This window comes from Megalobrama amblycephala, linkage group LG1 (assembly GCF_018812025.1).
Source record: "Megalobrama amblycephala isolate DHTTF-2021 linkage group LG1, ASM1881202v1, whole genome shotgun sequence".
Classification (NCBI taxonomy): Eukaryota; Metazoa; Chordata; class Actinopteri; order Cypriniformes; family Xenocyprididae; genus Megalobrama; species Megalobrama amblycephala.
In genome coordinates, this window is record NC_063044.1 from 32,827,850 (window position 1) to 32,847,473 (window position 19,624).

Below are 19,624 nucleotides of genomic sequence, written 5' to 3' on the forward strand. Positions count from 1 at the left end.
ATAGGGGCACTTTAAGAGTGTAGACTAATTGTTATATAGACTATTGTATTATACACTAACAATATACTAATATTAGACTGTTGTCCATGGCTCAGTACTATTCATTCAACCTAACAAATATCATTATGAACTTAAAATCCTTGGAAGTACAGTAAGTGCATCATTATGTCTGTAAAGCTCTGCAGTTTCTGCCCCAGAACACTTTGGTCTTTGGTGCATGTTTACACACCCTGTGCAGACATGTCAGAGTTTGGTATTCTTAATCTTCAACTTGACTTTCTTGTTTTACACCCTGGCAAATGACTGCAATGTGTAAAACTCTTTTTGAGACTTTATCATAAGGAGATGAGTTGTCGACAATTACAATTTTCAACAACAACAAATATAAAATCACCATAAAAATTCTACACAAAAGGCACTGGATCTCATTCACTGCATGTATTTGCATAAATCTGTGTGCAAACATTATACATAGATCATGATCAGTGTTACCACGTTTTTCTAAAATTATAGAACTTTATATATTTTTTTTTAAAACCAACTGATGCCACATGTGTGCAATTATTAGTGAATTAGACCAAGTTTAGGATCACCAAAGAAAACACTTCCTCTTTCTGATATGTCATGTGATTTAAAGTAACATAGACAATGCTTACAGGTGTCTATATAAAGGTGATCAGAGAACTTTCATTTGCTATTTTTGAATTCAGGAGATGACTCAGAGAAGCAATAACACTCAGGTTAGTCTTCATTGCTTAATAAGATCAATTTTATGAGTTCTAATTATTTAATGTCTTTAGGACTAGAATATGAGTTACTTAATTTGCTGCTGAATGGATTGACTAGAACTTGTTTTATCAGTGCCTGCATATTACTGTGCAGTAGAAAGAGACAGCACAACATCATTTGATGTAACCATTATTACAGTATCAATATAAAATTCAAAATTCAATTTAATTTCAAAATATAATAATAAATATCACACATTTATAATAAAATATAAATGTGTGATATAATATTGTAATGTAGATACTTTTATTGTACTTTTTGCATAAATCTTGGGGATAAACAACAACAAAAAAAACTGTATATATATATATATATATATATATATATATTATTTATTTATTCATTTTTTTGAAAATATGTAGGCTATACAAATAATAAAAAAAAATCCAAATACCTCTTACAAATTTTTATCTGTCATTGAACCAATAAAGACCCATATCTGTTTTTATCAAACTTACAAGATGATAAATGTAAAACTGACCACATTTTAAAAACATACTCATTGAGTTGCATAACAGATAGAAAATATACCTGTTTAAAAATATACCATAGTTTCTGCTCTAAACGAACTGTCATGTGATTTACTGGAGATCTGACAGCCTTAATGTCTTGTTAATCCTGTTAGACTGGATCTGAAACTATTGCTAGTTCAAGATTCTAGAGTCAATATTTGTACATTTGATTGCTTTGTTTTTTTGGGTTTTCTTCTTCCTATCAACTTATTTAATGTTGAATATTAAATCAAATGATAATCAAACTTTTTAAGTTTGAGTTAGTTCCATCTTGTTTAATTAAATGTAATTATATTTTGACTCAAAACTCCAAATAGAATCAATATTTTATATACCATTTGACAGATTTAAGAGACATAGTACAATAATTAAGACATCAATAAGTGGTTAATTAAAAACAAAATCAAACCCACATATATAATACAAAGCATATGTTTATTAAATAAATCTTTACAATTGTATCTTTTTATACATAATAGTAGGTGCAAGTTGGTGTTTATATTCTTACCAAAGAAATTTAAAAGAAGCTTTGAAACTATAGGAAGGTGTTTAATATAGTTAATAGTTGTCAAAGGTAATGATTTAATGAGTTTGATTTTGCACAAATTCTACTCACTGTCAGTGCTACCATTGACCTCTGATGACTGAATACTATCAACACTGTGTGGTGTAAGACTTGACCTATTATTTAAAATTTTACATTTCTTTCCAATGATATAGTAACAGAGCCAAAACTAAATGTTGCCATGGCCACTTCTAAAGAGACAGACTGTTTTCCTGCTATAGAAGGACATTATGGCAAAGACTACACCAATCAAACTCAAAACAAATCAAATCTAGAGGTAGACATCCTCACGGAATCTAAGCGAAAAAGTCATGAAGAGTGTGACTTCAGTGACACTGACTCACTCAGGAGCTTTGGTAAGAACACAAAATCAGTTATTTTTTTATTTTTTTTCCATTGCTTAAGTTCTTATTGCTGAAGTTGTGTATTAATGTGTTTGACAACAGTTATTTTGTGTTTTTTCTAGATTTTATTTTTCCTAACCTGACAATTGTGTCAACTGGAAACTCTGCAGCCATCCAGTTTGGAACAGAAAACATTCTACTAGGAGAAAAACAAACTAATATTGAAAATGCAGAAATATCCAGGATTGTTCCTTTACAGAGGAAGATATCAGAACGTCACGTCTCTGTGATCAACATTACCGGTTTACATGAGGCTGAACTTTACCTGGACTCTGTGGATCATCACATTGGTCAACTAATGAATGAAAATGAAATCCACGCCTTCATCTTTGTTGTGCGACTGGGCCAGTTTACAGATGCTGATAAGATTTGTTTTGAGTGGCTTCAGAGAGTGTTTGGTGACAAAGTTCTTCAGTTTGTGATGATTCTCTTCACCTATGAGAGAAAAGAAGAGTGTGACACAATAAAAGATATAAAAGATCCTGTTCTGGAAAAATGTGGGGGAAAATATCACACCTGTAACAAGATGATGAACAATCCATCAGAGATGAGAGAACTGATGAACAAGATTGAGCATCTGTTTCATGAGAATCAACAACATTGCTACACTGGAGTGATGTTCAATGCAGCATTAAAAGAGAGAGAAAACCTGAAAAACAGTGAATGTCAAAGTGGTAAGAACACAGATTTGGTTTCCTGATGTTAGTTTATTCTGATGTGTATTTGCCCTTGATGCTATTCTGTTATTTTGATTAAATATTCAATAACCATACAATCATAGAATCAAATATACTAGTACACATGGACCTCCAACTGATACATGCTCAATGTTATATTTCAAATTTTATTTAATTTTTTTTTTTTTTTTTTTAAATTAATTAATTTATTTAGGCTGGTAAATAATTTAGGAAGTCTGCCTAGATTAGACTACTTATATCTGCTTTAAATAATGTAATTTTTTCTTTGAATCGTTTCAATAAGAAATCATAATTTATATAAGACTGTATATAATATTATAATATTGGCCATATTGGTAGCAGTGCTATTAGAATATTATCAGCTTGGCATGACTACTGAAGAAGCCTTAGTTGGTGCTCCTTTCTTGCAACAACACCTTTATAGATAGAATCCCTGGTTAAAAACAATATCATAAACATATTTTTAATAAATAATTAAAATAGATACATTAATTTAAAAATAATGATAATATGCACAACCCATTATTCTTTTTGAGATATGCTTGAGTCTTGAGAGAATAATTAAGAAAAAAAAAAAAAAAAAAAACAATTATGGGATACTTACATTAACTTTAGAATTTGCCAGAACTGTACATTAATGTAAACACAGACAGCTGTGCAACATAACATTAATTTGTACAATAATAATTTTCTAAGCTGGTAATGTAACAGTTCTATGTGGCTGTAATAAAGCGCAGACACAAGGAGATTCAAAGAAGTAGTATTTAATAAATTTATCAAAGATCACTCAGGAAATCCACTCTAACACAACAATGTAAATGAGGCCGAACAAAGAACTGAATGAACTGAAGGCTTAAATACACAGACTGAGTAATCATTATAAAACAGAACAGGGGCCTCATTTATAAAATGTTTGATGTTATGATCAATTCTCAGATGTGCATACGTGTGATTCAATGAATGTGCACATACACGCCTCTCTTTCAGATGTGAAATCTATATATCATGAATGATCTTGAACTTGCGCACAGCTGAATGGTTTCAGTTCTCCACCTTGTTAATGACGCATAATTAATGTAATTTACAATTAAAAAATCACCAGTCATTGTCCAAATCCTTTAAAGGTGCCATAGAATGGCCATTTCACAAGATTTAATATAAGTCTAAGGTGTCCCCAGAATGTGTCTGAATGTGAGAATGTGTCTTGGTACAGTTAAATAACAAGAGTTCAGTACATGGAAATGACATACAGTGAGTCTCAAACTCCATTGTTTCCTCCTTCTTATGTAAATCTCATTTGTTTAAAAGACACTCGAAGAACAGGCGAATCTCAACATAACACCGACTGTTACGTAACAGTCGGGATCATTAATATGTACGCCCCCAATATTTGCATATACCAGCCCATGTTCAAGGCATTAGACCAGGCCCGGATTAACACAGTGTAGTGCCCTAGGGTGACCACATTTGAAGTGCCCCCACTCCCCACCCATTCAATTTATATGCTAGTGCAACATGAACATATCTCACTAAATATCTTTATTTCCATCATAAAATGCATGTATGAGGACTACATGCAAAACCATATGTAAAAAAAATAATAAATTTAAAAAAAGCAAGCCCAAGAAAGACAGTTGCAAGCAATCATAACAACTGAATTCAGCACCACAGACGCGCGCAGCAGCAAAACACACACACTGAACTTTACAAGCATCTAAGCAACCATCTAAAAGAGAAAACCGTTCCAAAAATTTCAAATCGACAACAGCGTCACATATTTGCAGAGAAATAATTCCTTTTTCTAGAATTTTTGCATGCAAAATCGTTAATTAATTCTGCCTTCACGTGCATTGGAATTATCATAAATACGAGCTTCCTATAGGTAAAATAAATTGTACATGAACATTTACATAGTATATGTGTAATCATTTGAAGCGTATTGTATGTTTTATACACAGCGAAATTTGCCTAAGTTACATTTGACCGAAATAACAGAATCGTCAGCCACCGGATTATCTAGATAACACTGTAAATGTTTATATGGTTGTCAGTGCATGGGACACCACATAGGCCTATAATTTTGGTTTTAATAAGATTTTCCCAATAAATAGGCAAGAATAAACCTGGTGTCCTCCATGCAGCAGCATGCACAGACCTCCGCGAGGGCAGGGGCGAAATCGCGTTCTGGGGGAGGAGAAATGGGAACGCGGGGGCACCGCTATGTAGAGACATCGGATGGGATGTATTTTTCAGTCCCGCTTCCCGCAGGAATCATTTGATTTTCCCGCAACCCGCACACAAATGGTGTCAAAGACTTGGTAGTGTCTCACCACCCGCGCCCATCAAATCTCGTCCCGCGCCGCACTCTGTTGTGTTGGGTCCCGCGGATCTCTACCGCGATGCGACCGCAAACTGGGTACTTTCACTTTCGCGATCAAAGGGGCAGGGCGCTTTATATTCTCTCCATATATATTGTATCATTAACTGTTAATTTTGTATCTGTATCTCTCCAGCTAAATATATTCAAAACATGATAAAAAAAAAAAAAAAAAAAAATCATTATCTTAATCCCCTGGTGCCCCAGGGCACTCGCCCAATCCCGTCTATGGATAATCTGGCCCTGCATTAGACAAGGGCAGGATGTCTGGATCTGTGCACAGCTGAATCATCAGACTAGGTAAGCAAGCAAGGACAATAGCGAAAAATGGCAGATGGAGCAATAATAACTGACATGATCCATGATATCATGATATTTTTAGTGATATTTGTAAATTGTCTTACTAAATGTTTCGTTAGCATGTTGCTAATGTACTGTTAAATGTGGTTAAAGTTACCATTGTTTATTACTGTATTCACAGAGACAAGAGCCGTTGCTATTTTCATTTTTAAACAATTGCAGTCTGTATAATGCATAAACACAACTTCATTCTTTATAAATCTCTCTAACAGTGTGTAATGTTAGCTTTAGCCACGGAGCACAGCCTCAAACTCATTCAGAATCAAATGTAAACATCCAAATAAATACTGTACTCGCATGATCCGAAGCATGCATGCAGTATGCATGATGAACACTTTGTAAAGATCCATTTTGAGGGTTATATTAGCTGTGTGAACTTTGTTTATGCACTGTATTATAGTCGAGAGCTTGGGGGCGGGGAGCACGAGATTTAAAGGGGCCGCAGCCTGAATCGGCGCATATTTAATGATGCCCCAAAATAGGCAGTTAAAAAAATTAATTAAAAAAAAAAATCTATGGGGTATTTTGAGCTGAAACTTCACAGACACATTCAGGGGACACCTTAGACTTATATTACATTGTAGTAAATGAACAGAGTTTGTAAGGAAGGAAGAGGACAAGGGTCGGCTTTGACTGCTGACTGAGTATTTTATTGGTCTTTTCAATAATCAACATAAACACAGTGCACACGCACAACAGAGAAATAACTTCAAATCAAATGACTTCACTCCAGTATAAAGCACTCCTGCTTCTCCTGGTGTTTTATCCTGTCTCCACGCCAATTACTGTAATAAGAGACAGGTGTTCGTTATTTGCACTTAACCCGCTCATTTACCAAGCGTCTCCTGACACTCTCTCCCGCTGCAGACCTCGCTGAACCACGCCTCCCTCGCCACATACATCTTGTGAAAAAACGTTCTAGGGCACTTTTAAAGTTTATTATTTTCATGTGTTTTAAAGCTATATCAGTTTAAACTTCTAATGGATCGTTTTCTGAGCTCACTTATCTGAAGCACACGCACACAGACAGCTGTCTTTCAGATGTCAAGTCTCGTGAGTAACTTCTCTTTCACATTTTTTGTTTTGTTTAAACTGTCAAATACACACAAGGTTCTGTCAAAAACACAGTTCGCATAAACATAGTCAGTTATGTCTGTGAACGTAAATAGCAGGCAACGAGAAATTGTATGTGTATATTAGATTTGTGGCACATTCCCTTCAAAAATAAAACTAATCCACTGCGTTCAGCGGCTCAGATGTAGTTAAATGAAGACTGTTATATTCACTCTTACATCCAACAACAAAATATCTCAATTACTTACCAGATATTGTTGTTGCTACAGCTGCTCGAGTGTGGAGAAAATGGCAGACAGCTTAGAGATCGTTGAGGACGGAAGGGCAGGACTGTCAGTCAGTGGCCGTCGGCGGGGCATGAGAAATGTGATGTCACATTACTCAGAGAATCAAAACAGCTTGTCTAAAGAGACTACTTTGGTTTAATGGGGATTTAAAAATAAGGAGTGGGTGGATTTTTATCATTGTAGGGTGGTTGTGTTCACACACAGCCAACACACATTTATATCCAAACACCTTGTAAAAGTGGATTTTTTATAATAGGTGACCTTTAATTTAGAATGGCGAGCTGCAAGAATAGCTTAGATTTTCAAAAACCTGCAGCACTCTGACAAGGAAAAGTGTGTACATCTGCTCAGACTGCTCAAATGAGGCCCCCAGACGAGTAAATTAAGAACTATGGTAACTAATAAACACTGGAAACTCAGGTAAACTATAACAAGGAAACCAACACACAATGAAACTAAACTAAAACAGAACATATGTTACAAGTAAAAGCTTTTCTTTTAAAATGCATGTGTTTTGTTTTTGCTTCCTTAAAGCAGATTGTTGTTCAGAACCCACAATCAATAAAGAAAGAATGGAAGACACTACAACATCAGAGACTGGAGAAAAACATGACGTGAGTGCACATTGTAAATATTGGCTGCATTGATAAAACCAACTACTACCCTATTTCATAATTTACCTATTTGCAGTTTTCAAGGTAAATGTGTTACTGGGCTCAAAATGCTTCTCAGGTCTGAATATATAAAAAAGAAACAATCATAAGAAACAATGATAACTTTGCACTTGCCCAAATAGATTAAAGAAAACTGTTGAAAATTTCAACCAATTTTAGGGATTGCCAGTGAGGGACTAGTTCACCACAGATGGTTAGAGACATGAAAAAGCAGCATGAAAGTTCTTTGATGGTTTGCTTTATTTCGCCACCTTAAAGCAGAACTTTTTTACCTTCATAAATAGTTTTCTAAGTCCTTACGATGGTTAATTGACTTGTAGTGGTGTGTTTGAGGCGAGCACTAACCCCCTCTGGCACGTCTACGCCAGAAAACAGCACTTGCAAGTTGAGCTGCGCCGACCCGACACATTCTCGCCTCATGTTCACGTTCACGCGAGAGTGACAAAATGCTTTACGGTAATTCAAAAACAATGTATATATTATGACTTTATAAGACAATTTCGAACACCTCCATCAAGATTTCTTGTACTGTATTTGCAAAACTACTGTGCTGGTGAGCATTGTAGTTGTTGTAGTCCAGAGCTGCACTTGGAGTATTTACGACAGTGTGATTTACTGAAGGAACCTGTAGGGGGAGCTTCGCAAATCTTACTGAGTTCTGCTTTAATTCCACAGTGTGAATAAACTTTGAGCACATAAGTGCAAGTACATTGGTATTTGAGTGTGTGTGGTTTGTTTCTATGGAGCCCCGGACATGCAGGAAAAAAATAGTAGGTTAAATCGTGCGCAGGATTTACTATTTCAGGTGGATGCTGCACAATAATGGTGGTTGAGAATATTCCCCTTTCCATGTAAAGCACTTTGAGTGCCAACAACAACAACAACAACAAAACGCTACATAAATGTAACGAAGTAACAAATTGTTATTGTAACACAGTTTGTTGATAAGGGAGGAAGGAGGCGGGAATCAGCGAATGTTTAAACACTTTAATATCAAAATAAACACTGTTGGTTAAGGTAGGTTTTGAAGCTGGTATACTGGTTTGAGCTGGTTTATGCTGGTCAAGTAGCTCAGGACCAGCATGGTCCAGCATATGACCAGCATGGACCAGCATAGACCAACATAGGACCAGCTCAGGACCAGCATGGACCAGCATAGGACCAGCATAAACCAGCTCAAACCAGCATACCAGCTTCAAAACCTACCTTAACCAGCATATGCTGTTTTTTTCAGCAGGGAGTATACACATAAACAAAACATCATGTAAAGTCCAGGCCTGGTCCTCTCTCATCCTTCCACCATCACCACTCCTCCTTTTATGCTTCCGAAGCTCCTCCATGAGAGATACGAAACCGGTGTGGCACAAAGGTGATGCTCATTTTCAATCAAGCCACTGGCCTTGCTCCGTTCTCATGGCCCTCGGCCACAATTATAATTATTATTATTATTTGTGGTAAATGGAAGCTCAAGCATGTTCGCTTGACATGTGTGGTTCATTCTCATGTGTTACACAGCACGTTTGAGCTTCAGCAAGAACCAGAGGTTCATTCTCATGTGTTATGCAGCACGCTTCCACAAGAACCAATGAGGTTCATTCTTGTGTTATGCTGCATGTTTGCTCTTCCACAATAACCAATTCATTCTTGTGTTAGCACATTTGAGCTTTAGCAAGAACCAATGAGGTTCTTTCTGGTGTGTCATGCAGCACGCTTGAGATTCCCCAAGAACCAATGAGTTTCATTCTAGGGTTACACAGCAGGTTTGATCTTCCACAAGAACCAATGAGGTTCATTCTTGTGTTATGCTGCATGTTTGCTCTTCCACAATAACCAATTCATTCTTGTGTTAGCACATTTGAGCTTTAGCAAGAACCAATGAGGTTCTTTCTGGTGTGTCATGCAGCACGCTTGAGATTCCCCAAGAACCAATGAGTTTCATTCTAGGGTTACACAGCAGGTTTGATCTTCCACAAGAACCAATGATGCTCATTCTTGTGTTACAAAGCAGTTTTGAGCTTCCGCAAGGACCAGTGAGGTTTATTTTTGCTTACTAAGCAGCACATTTGAGCTTCCACAAGAACCAGTAAGGTTCATTCTCATGTTACACAGCATGTTTTAGCTTCCTCAAAAATCAATGAGGTGCATTCTTGTGTGTTACGCTGCAAGTTTGAACTTCAGCAAGAGGTTTGTTCTCATGTCAAGCAGGTTCGGTTGAGCTTCTGTTTATGTTCGCTGATCAGTGTTTATACAAACCCGATTCCAAAAAAGTTGGGACACTGTACAAATTGTGAACAAAAAAGGAATGCAATAATTTACAAATCTCATAAACGTATTTTTTCACAATAGAACATAAATAACATATCAAATGTTGAAAGTGAGACATTTTGAAATGTCATGCCAAATATTGGCTCATTCTGGATTTCATGAGAGCTACACATTCCAAAAAAGTTGGGACAGGATAGCAATAAGAGGCCGGAAAAGTTAAATGTACATTTAAGGAACAGCTGGAGGACCAATTTGCAACTTATTAGGTCAATTGGCAACATGATTGGGTATAAAAAGAGACTCTCAGAGTGGCAGTGTCTCTCAGAAGTCAAGATGGCCAGAGGATCACCAATTTCCCCAATGCTGCAGCGAAAAATAGTGGAGCAATATCAGAAAGGAGTTTCTCAGAGAAAAATTGCAAAGAGTTTGAAGTTATCATCATCTACAGTGCATCATCCAAAAATTCAGAGAATCTGTAACAATCTCTGTGCATAAGGGTCAAGGCCGAAAAACCATACTGGATGCCCGTGATCTTCGGGCCCTTAGACGGCACTGCATCACATACAGGAATGCTACTGTAATGGAAATCACAACATGGGCTCAGGAATACTTCCAGAAAACATTGTTGGTGAACACAATCCACCGTGCCATTCGCCATTGCTGACTAAAACTCTATAGGTCAAAAAAGAAGCCATATCTAAACATTATCCAGAAGTGCAGACGTTTTCTCTGGGCCAAGGCTCATTTAAAATGGACTGTGGAAAATTGGAAAACTGTTCTGTGGTCAGACGAATCAAAATTTGAAGTTCTTTTTGGAAAACTGGGACACCATGTCATCCGGACTAAAGAGGGCAAGGACAACCCAAGTTGTTATCAGCACTCAGTTCAGAAGCCTGCATCTCTGATGGTATGGGGTTGCATGAGTGCGTGTGGCATGGGCAGCTTACACATCTGGAAAGGCACCATCAATGCTGAAAGGTATATCCAAGTTCTAGAACAACATATGCTCCCATCCAGACGTCGGAAGACCTTGCATTTTCCAACATGACAATGCCAGACCACATACTGCATCAATTACAATATCATGGCTGCGTAGAAGAAGGATCCGGGTACTGAAATGGCCAGCCTGCAGTCCAGATCTTTCACCCATAGAAAACATTTGGCGCATCATAAAGAGGAAGATGTGACAAATAAGATGTTGTATTCTGAATAAAATATTGAAACTTCCACATCATTGCATTCTGTTTTTATTCACAATTTGTACAGTGTCCCAACTTTTTTTGGGATCGGGATTGTATTTGATTAAAAGCCTAAATTCAATCTGTTCATAATATAAAGCATGGAGTCTCTTCATAAAATGTGGACTAAACCACTCAATTCATGTGGAATTGTTTTATGATCTCTTATGAACTTTTTGAAGTGTCAAAGTGTCAGTCTATCGAAGGACAGAAAAGCTCTCAGATTTCATCAAAAAGATCTTAATTTGTGTTCCGAAGATGAACGAAATTCTTACAGGTTTGGAACAACATGAGAGTAATGGCAGAATTTTCATTTTTGGGTGAACTATCACTTTATAGTTGAGTACTGGAATTTAATATTGGATTTAATAAATGTATCATTGTTTTGTCTATTAAACAGAGAAAAAACAAGGACATTGGAAAAGAGCAGAGCAGAGCAGAACAAATATATCACCTATTTCACAGACTTCATCTTAAAGACAGGTACCACAATAAACTGAGAGCTGCAGATGTTCTTCAGATAACTGGACATTCATTACAGTCCCATGAGTATTGTACTGAACAGGAGCTGATTCAGACTTTCCTACAAAAACTACTGATGATGAACTACAGAGCAAGATTTATTATATCTAAAGAGAAAAATGAGGAAGATCACACACAACGAAAAGACAATCACTCATCTGAAGATGAAAGTGATATTTTTCATGAAATGTTTTTATCTAACTATGGAGCAAGCCAGTCTAAGGCCATTCACCCGATGGATGTTCAGATGGCCGTGTTTCATTGTGCCGATAGTTTCCTGAAGCAGCTGATGGTCACTAAACTGTCCCAGTGTCAGTACGCTCTGCCTCTGCTTCTTCCTGATCCATTCACACAACAGATTGAGTTTCCTCTCTGGACATTTAGAGAAATCACCAAGAGCTGGAAGATCAGAAACACCAACAATGAAATCATCAGTCAAACCCAGCCGATCTACAAAGCAGAAACTTCAATGGTGTCTTTCTTCAGGTTTGGCTCTGTGCCTTCATCCAAGTCTCAGCTGATGAACAGTCTGATCAATGAGAAACACAACACGTTCTTCCACAGGAACTGCCCAGGCAGCAGCAGAACCAGAGAACTGATGGATGGAGTGGTGGAGATCGCCTGGTTCTGCCCCTCTGGATCATATGATGATAAATTCACTGACTGTGTTGCATTCTGTAATCTACACGGTGATGCAGGAGACCATGAAAAACAGCTTCAGATCCTCACTGAAATGGCCTCAGTCAATGTTGTTCTTCTACCACAACTGGACAGGAATGACAAAAGTGCAGCAATAATACAAAACATGTACAGGAACTCAAAGCCACTCATTTGTCTTTTTACTGAGAATGAATCTGCTGTAACTGAAATAAAGAAAAGAAAATATAAGATTGGTCTGAAAAATAGAAATCAGTCAGTTGTATCTGAAGAACTCAGAAGAGCTATAAATGACTGTCTCTCAGAATCATCTTCCACTCTCAGACTTGAAGATGTGTCCAAACACTCAGATGTCAGAGTAGATGAGGAAGATGATGAAGACTGCAGGAGAGGAAGAGAAGCAGCACAGAAGATGATGAGTTTACTGGAGAAGAAAGATCTGACAGAAATCAAAGAATCAGTTCTGCCTCATCAGGGGAAACTGTGGCATCAGTGGCGTCAGAAGAACAAGGAACTACATCGACCTAAAGCAGATGAGATAGAAATGGACATCAGTAGAAAGAAAACAGAGTTGAAAAGAATTCGTCAGCATCAGTATGAATCTGACATAAGAGAGTTTATTAAGTTCTTCATTAAAGAAATTAACTCAGGTGCTGCCAATAAAAATATATATTTTCTCAAATGGCTCAGAATCCTCCTGGATGAATATACCTCAGGTGACCTTTCTTATCTAAATCACAAATATGATGAAAAGTGGTCAACAGTCTTAAAACTGAAAGAGAATTGTAATAAAATTGAACAACTTAAAGCTGAACAAACTGAACTTGAGAGAATATCTGAGAAGCTTCAAGCTGCAGCCTTTGGTTTGGAGCACATCATGAGGGAGATCGGTCAGATCTATGAATCATGTTCATCTGTGAAGAAGAACAAGAAAGACCTGCAGTTTGACTTCTCTTCTCTCCCGAGTCTTGCAGCAGAGATGATGATCTCTGGATTTCCACTGGAGCTGATGGATGGAGATGCTGCTCATGTTCCTGTGATCTGGATCTCTGCTGTTCTAGATGAACTCATCCAGAAACTGGGAGACCAGAGAGTCTTTGTGCTGTCAGTTTTAGGGCTTCAGAGCTCTGGGAAATCCACCATGCTGAATGCCATGTTTGGACTCCAGTTTGCCGTCAGTGCTGGCAGGTGCACCAGAGGAGCTTTCATGCAGCTGGTCAAAGTGTCAGACGAGATGAAAACACAGATGAACTTTGACTATATTCTGGTTGTTGACACTGAGGGTCTTCGTGCTCTAGACCTGGCTGGAAGATCAAGAAGACATCATGACATTGAATTGGCCACATTTGTTGTTGGTCTTGGAAATCTGACATTGATCAACATCTTTGGAGAAAACCCATCTGAGATGCAGGACATTCTTCACATTGTTGTTCAGGCCTTCATGAGGATGAAGAAGGTCAGACTGAATCCCAGCTGTGTGTTTGTGCATCAGAATGTTTCAGACATCACAGCTGTAGAGAAAAACATGGAGGAAAAGAGACGACTGCAGCAGACACTGGATAAGATGACTAAACTCGCTGCTGAAGATGAAGTTTGTGATGCAGAATGTTTCAGTGATGTCATTGCATTTGATGTACAGAATGATGTGAAGTATTTTGCTCATCTTTGGGAGGGAAACCCACCCATGGCACCACCAAACCCAGACTACTGTGAAAATATTCAAGACCTAAAGGAAACTATTATATCTTGTGCAGAAAAACCCCATGGAATGATGCTGATAGACTTAAAAGATCATATTAGAGATCTATGTGAGGCTTTACTGAAGGAACGATGTGTCTTCAGCTCCAGAACTGCTCTGGAGATTTCAGCCTACAGGAAACTGGAGACTGAATACAGCAAGTGGTCCTGGAGGCTTCGCAGTGCCATGATGGAAACTGAGAATAAACTACACAACAAAATAGAAAATGAAGCAATTTATAAGTTTGAAGAAACTGATCTTCAAAGAGAACTGAAGAAGACAAGTGAGGATGTGAAAAACTCAATGTCAGAATTCTTTGAGAAAGATGCTGATATATTGGTTCAGTGGAAAAAATCATTTGACGTAAAAATGAAAGAGATTCAGGAAAACATTGTGAGAGAAACAAAGAGGAAATTAAATGAGATTCTTCAGCAGCGAGACCTAAAGAAAAAGACTGATGATCAGAAGACACATCATGAAAACACTCTCTATGAAAAGAGCAAAGAACTTGCCTTAAAACTCAAAGACAAAACAACTGATGAACAAACACAGAAGAAAGAATTTGATTCATTTTGGAAAAAGAGTGTTGACAGGATTCTCTCAGACAGTCCTCAAATTAAAGACACTGACATAATGACAGATGTGAGAGAGATCCTCAAAAACATCTATAGAAGTTCTCTTGTATACAATTGCAGTGAGAGCTATGATATTTTTACTGTGACGACTTACTCTCAATATGTCATTTTCAGAAATTCCACAAAAACAGTTAAAGAAACATGTGGATTTGATCAAAGTCTTTCTCTAGAAGATGAAGCCCAAATAAGATCATTAGTCACAGATGTTGCTCAGCAGACAGACAGAATGATTCAGTCATTTAACATTTCAAAGATGGGCTACAACATCAGCTACATTCAACAACTCACAGGTTACATCAAGACAAGAGTAACAGAACATCAGAAAAGACAATTGAAATATGTGTTCAAGATTGATTTCTTCATGGATTTGGTTCTTTCTATCAGTAAAAGGGCAAACAAGATGATCACTGACCAACACAGACTCTTCAAAGAAGCCAATGATCCTAAGATATATGTAGAGAAGAAGAGAGAAGAGTACTATAGTGTTTTCCAGAAATACTGTCATGGAGCAACATCAGCTGCCATTTTTGGTGAGATCATCTGTCAGAAACTGAAAGAGCCCATTGAGCAGAGTGTCTACAAGAAGACTGCCAGAGATCTGACTGATGGAATGAGAACAAACTGTGAATCACTGAATGGAAACGGATCAAATCTGGAGAAACACATCCTGAAGACACTGGCAGATGAAGAGGACTTCAAAAAATACATGAACTACATTCATAATCCCAGAGATCATTTCAAGAGTTTCATCAGAGATGAAGTCAGTCAGTACATCACTGATAAGTTCAGTGTCAGTGTTTTACCCAAGATGAAGGAGAACATTGAACTCCTGCAGCAGAAGATCATGAAAGCAGTACATGAATCTACTGAACATGTTCAAGTGAACAGAGGAGATGTTGGTTTGTGGTTGAAGAGTTTCACACAGCAGATCTCAGATATGCTGATCTTCTCTGAAAAAGACCTCAATGGAGTGAAACATGATGATGTTGATGATTTAAACCTCCTAGAAGATGTGATAAGACAAGAGCTTCCTACTATAATATCAGACATCAGCAGAAGATTCAACACAGAGACATTTCCAGTAAATCTGGACTATAAATTTAGACCAGATGAGCTTCTGATTGATCACTTCTGTCAGTGTTGTTGGGTTCAGTGTCCGTTTCGTAAAGCCATCTGCACCAACACCATAAAAAAACATCATGGAGATAACAGTGCTCCTTTCCACATAGAGAGAGGAAATGGAAGGCATTTCCCACAAGCACAGTATCTCTGTGCTGTTATTTGCACAAAATTAGTGGCAAGTGATCAGGATTTCTATGTACCAGATGGAAGGTTCCCTTCTAGAGAATACAGAAGAGCAGGAGGAGTTTATGAAGACTTGAGCATCACCTCTGATCTCTCTGAACTGCCCTACTGGAAGTGGTTTGTCTGCAGATTTCAGAAAGATCTGGAAAAACACTACAGTAAAACATTTGAGGGGAGTTTTAAAATATCAGATGAATGGAGAAAATACTCAAAACAGAATGCTATTGAGTGTTTGGGTCAATGTATCTAATGGAGCAGATAGTGAATGAAAATCTCACTTTTCCTATTAGATTCTCCTCAGATCACAGTTAAAAAACGAGCTTCTATCACATATCAGCAAAAATCTGTACTCATCTACGCCTCACTCCATGGAGAACTAACAGAGTACACTGATACAAGAGCTTTGAAGACAATATTCAATCTTAAAGTGGAGCTACACATTTTTTTTAGACATTTTTATTGAAAAAAATGTATGCAACATTTAACAAAAATTGTTATTGTGGAGCATTTTATAGCTTTCCTTTTTTTTCCCTTTAAGTTTGGATGTTAAATTATTTGTAGATATTCAAATTAATAAATGAGCTTAAAGTTATTGGGATTATAAAAGTAGAGTGTTTGTAGAAATACAAACAAAAGCTTAATTTAAAGCAACTTTATGTAATTTTGTGTATTTTATCAATATTACTGCCCCCTACAGTTAATGGGCAAGTTGTCATTCACTGGAATTCACTCTTGATTTACACCATATTTAATTCTTATGCATAATCGAAAAAAGTGTGCCATTAGAATGATTTTTACACTATGTCAAGGTAAACAACTTGTATAAAGTTGCTTTAATCAGATTTAAGCATAATCATATTTTAAACATATCATAAATGTTATTACATAATATTGTGATCATCAGTACATCTAATGATTCATGTGCTTGTATATAAATAAACCATGTATACAAAAACAACACCTCTGTCCTCTTGTAATATTGAAATCCTGGACAAATACTGCATGCAGGTCAACAGCCGAAAGACAAAATGCTCTGATCTCAGTTTTAAGAGATGAAACATTTAGTCTGTGAATTAACTGAAGAAAAAAAACAAAACAAAAACAGATTCACTTCAGACAGATTGAAAATATACTGCATCCATCTGTTTCTCAGGATTCTATCAGCATGGTTACTTCATGACATAAATGATATACAGTTGCTAGAAAAAGTATGTGAACCACTTGCAGAATCTGTGAAAAATGTTAAAATAAGAGAGATCTTACAAAATGCATGTTATTTTTTATTTAGTACTGTCCTGATTAAGATATTTTACATAAAATATGTTTACATATAATCCACAAGACAAAAAAGTAGCTGAATTTATTAAAATAACCCTGTTCAAAAGTATGTGAACCATTGATTCTTAATACTGTGTGGTTACCTGATGATCCACGACTGTTTTATTTTTTTTTATTTTTTTTTTTTTGATGGTTGTTCATGAGTGTCTTGTTTGTCCTGAGCAGTTAAACTGAGCTCTGTTCTTCAGAAAAATCCTCCAGTTCCTGCAAATTATTTGGTTTTCCAGCATCTTCTGCATATTTGAACCCTTTCCAGCAGTGACTGTATGATTTTGAGATCCATCTTTTCACACTGAGGACAGCTGAGGGACTCAAACTCAACTATTAAAAAAGGTTCAAACATTCACTGATGCTCCAGAAGGAAACATGATGCATTAAGAGTCGGGGGTGAAAACTTTTGAACAGGATGAAGATGTCCAATTTTTTCTTATTTTATTGAAATATCATTGCTTTTCATTTAGTACTGCCCTTCAGAAGCAACAGAAGATGCTTGCATGTTTCCCGGAAGAAAAAAATAAGTACAATTTACCTTGATATTCAAATTCAAAAGTTTTCTTCCCCTGCAAGTGGTTCACATACTTTTTCTTACAATTGTATACTATTAATATTATGCAATAATTATAAACTTTATTCCCTTTACCTTTCTGGGCCTTTAAAGTGGTAATTATATTTCTGTATATGGAGGAGTCAGAGAGATCTCGGATTTCATCAAAAATATCTGTTCAGAAGATGAACAAAGTTCTTGCTGGTTTGGAACGACATGAGGGTGAGTAAATGATGACAGAATTTTCATTTTTCATTGAACTAACCCTTTAATTAAGATCTGATTGGTGATATTAGTGAAGGTTTGTTTAGTGATATTAGCAAAGGACTGCTTCTGATACCAGATGGCCACTTTGCATAACCAAGATGAAGTATATTTGCTTGAAAGCAAGAAGGAGTCTTTATCATTTTGTAAGCTTCCGTCCATTGGTGATGTTCTCTCAGTATATCTTCAACGAATGGGGAAAAAGGGTATGGTGAAGCATGAAGCAGCAGTGCAGACCATGAAGGAGATCAACATTTTTTGGGAAAAGGCCCGCATTCCTTTTCATCCTGTAAACAAGCTCGAAGACCTTGTAGGAAAATGGACAGTCTTGAAGAAGGAGTGAAGGAGCGAAACAACAGAAGAATGAAGAAGAATTCAAGGAGACCTTGAATGCTTAAGATGATTAAGAGGGTGCAAGATTATTGTAGTTGAAGGACTTGTCTAATTGTCTAATTGTCATAAATATCTAGATCAGACTGCAATCAGTTCTCATCAGCAGCATTGTAATTTAACATTTTAAGACTAAAAACACTGTTCTTTTAATCTAATTCACCGTTTATTAATGGTCTTGTATAGTTATTAATTATGTGTGGTTATGGTCATTAAGACAGAATTTCAATTTTGTTGAGCACACCCTAAATGTAGTCCAATCAATAAATCGATTGAAATTCGGGAACCTCTCTGATTGGTGAATCACTCGGATTGTAATATCCATATGCTTTTTATGGACATAGATAGAGTGCCAGCCTTTTCAGTGCGGTGGTGGGAGTGGTTATCAAACCACTGCTGTAAAGTCAATTCATTTTTGCATTTCGCTTATAAATGGACAGGTTTGTAATTAAAATGAAAAATTCAATTAACACTAGCTTTTCTTCAATTAGTAGTGCTGCTGCTACTTTAAATGACCAGTCATTGTCAACATCATCATGTAATGACAACAGCAGCAGTAAGGCAAAAGAACTCGAACATATTGAGAAACTAGGAAAAAAACAAATGTGTATCAGAAACACACTGTTAAAGGATTAGTTAACTTTCAAATGAAAATTACCCCAAGCTTTACTCACCCTCAAGCCATCCTAGGTGTATATGACTTAAAGCAATTTTTCCCAGATGCATTCATAATCATTACCTCTGCCAGTGCCCTGTGGCAAGCTTTTTGTGTGCACTGGAACGCTGATTAGGCAAATGTATGTATTAAACACATTCAGGCAAAGATCACTTGCTATGTGGGTTACACCATCTACAACATAATGCTCCGGCAGACAGCAAATGTCAGTGGCACAAGATGCAATCCACTGTCACATTTTTAGTAGCACATGCAAATGAAAACTGGATGTGCCGGATGTGTCACTAATTATAGCGACACATGCCGATGGCT

At 36.8% G+C, this 19,624-nt stretch overlaps 1 protein-coding gene across 1 annotated transcript; it reads left to right on the forward strand.

Annotated features, from left to right (window-relative positions):
* Window positions 1–1,166: 1,166 nt before the first annotated feature.
* LOC125268223 (interferon-induced very large GTPase 1-like) lies at window positions 1,167–16,875 on the forward strand. Its single transcript, XM_048190297.1, has 5 exons — window positions 1,167–2,222; window positions 2,333–2,935; window positions 4,680–4,759; window positions 7,648–7,680; window positions 11,671–16,875. Exons 1-5 carry the CDS (start codon window positions 2,048–2,050, stop codon window positions 16,348–16,350), a joined length of 5,571 nt encoding a protein of 1,856 aa, XP_048046254.1. The 5' UTR covers window positions 1,167–2,047; the 3' UTR covers window positions 16,351–16,875.
* The last annotated feature ends 2,749 nt before the right edge of the window (window positions 16,876–19,624 follow it).

Coding starts and splice junctions, on each gene's coding strand:
- LOC125268223 (XM_048190297.1), top strand. CDS start 2,048: ATGGCCACTTCTAAAGAGACAGACTGTTTTCCTGCTATAGAAGGACAT. Junction 4,760..7,647: donor CACATATTTGCAGAGAAATA/ATTCCTTTTTCT, acceptor AGAATGGAAGAC/ACTACAACATCAGAGACTGG. Junction 7,681..11,670: donor AGACTGGAGAAAAACATGAC/GTGAGTGCACAT, acceptor ATTGGAAAAGAG/CAGAGCAGAGCAGAACAAAT.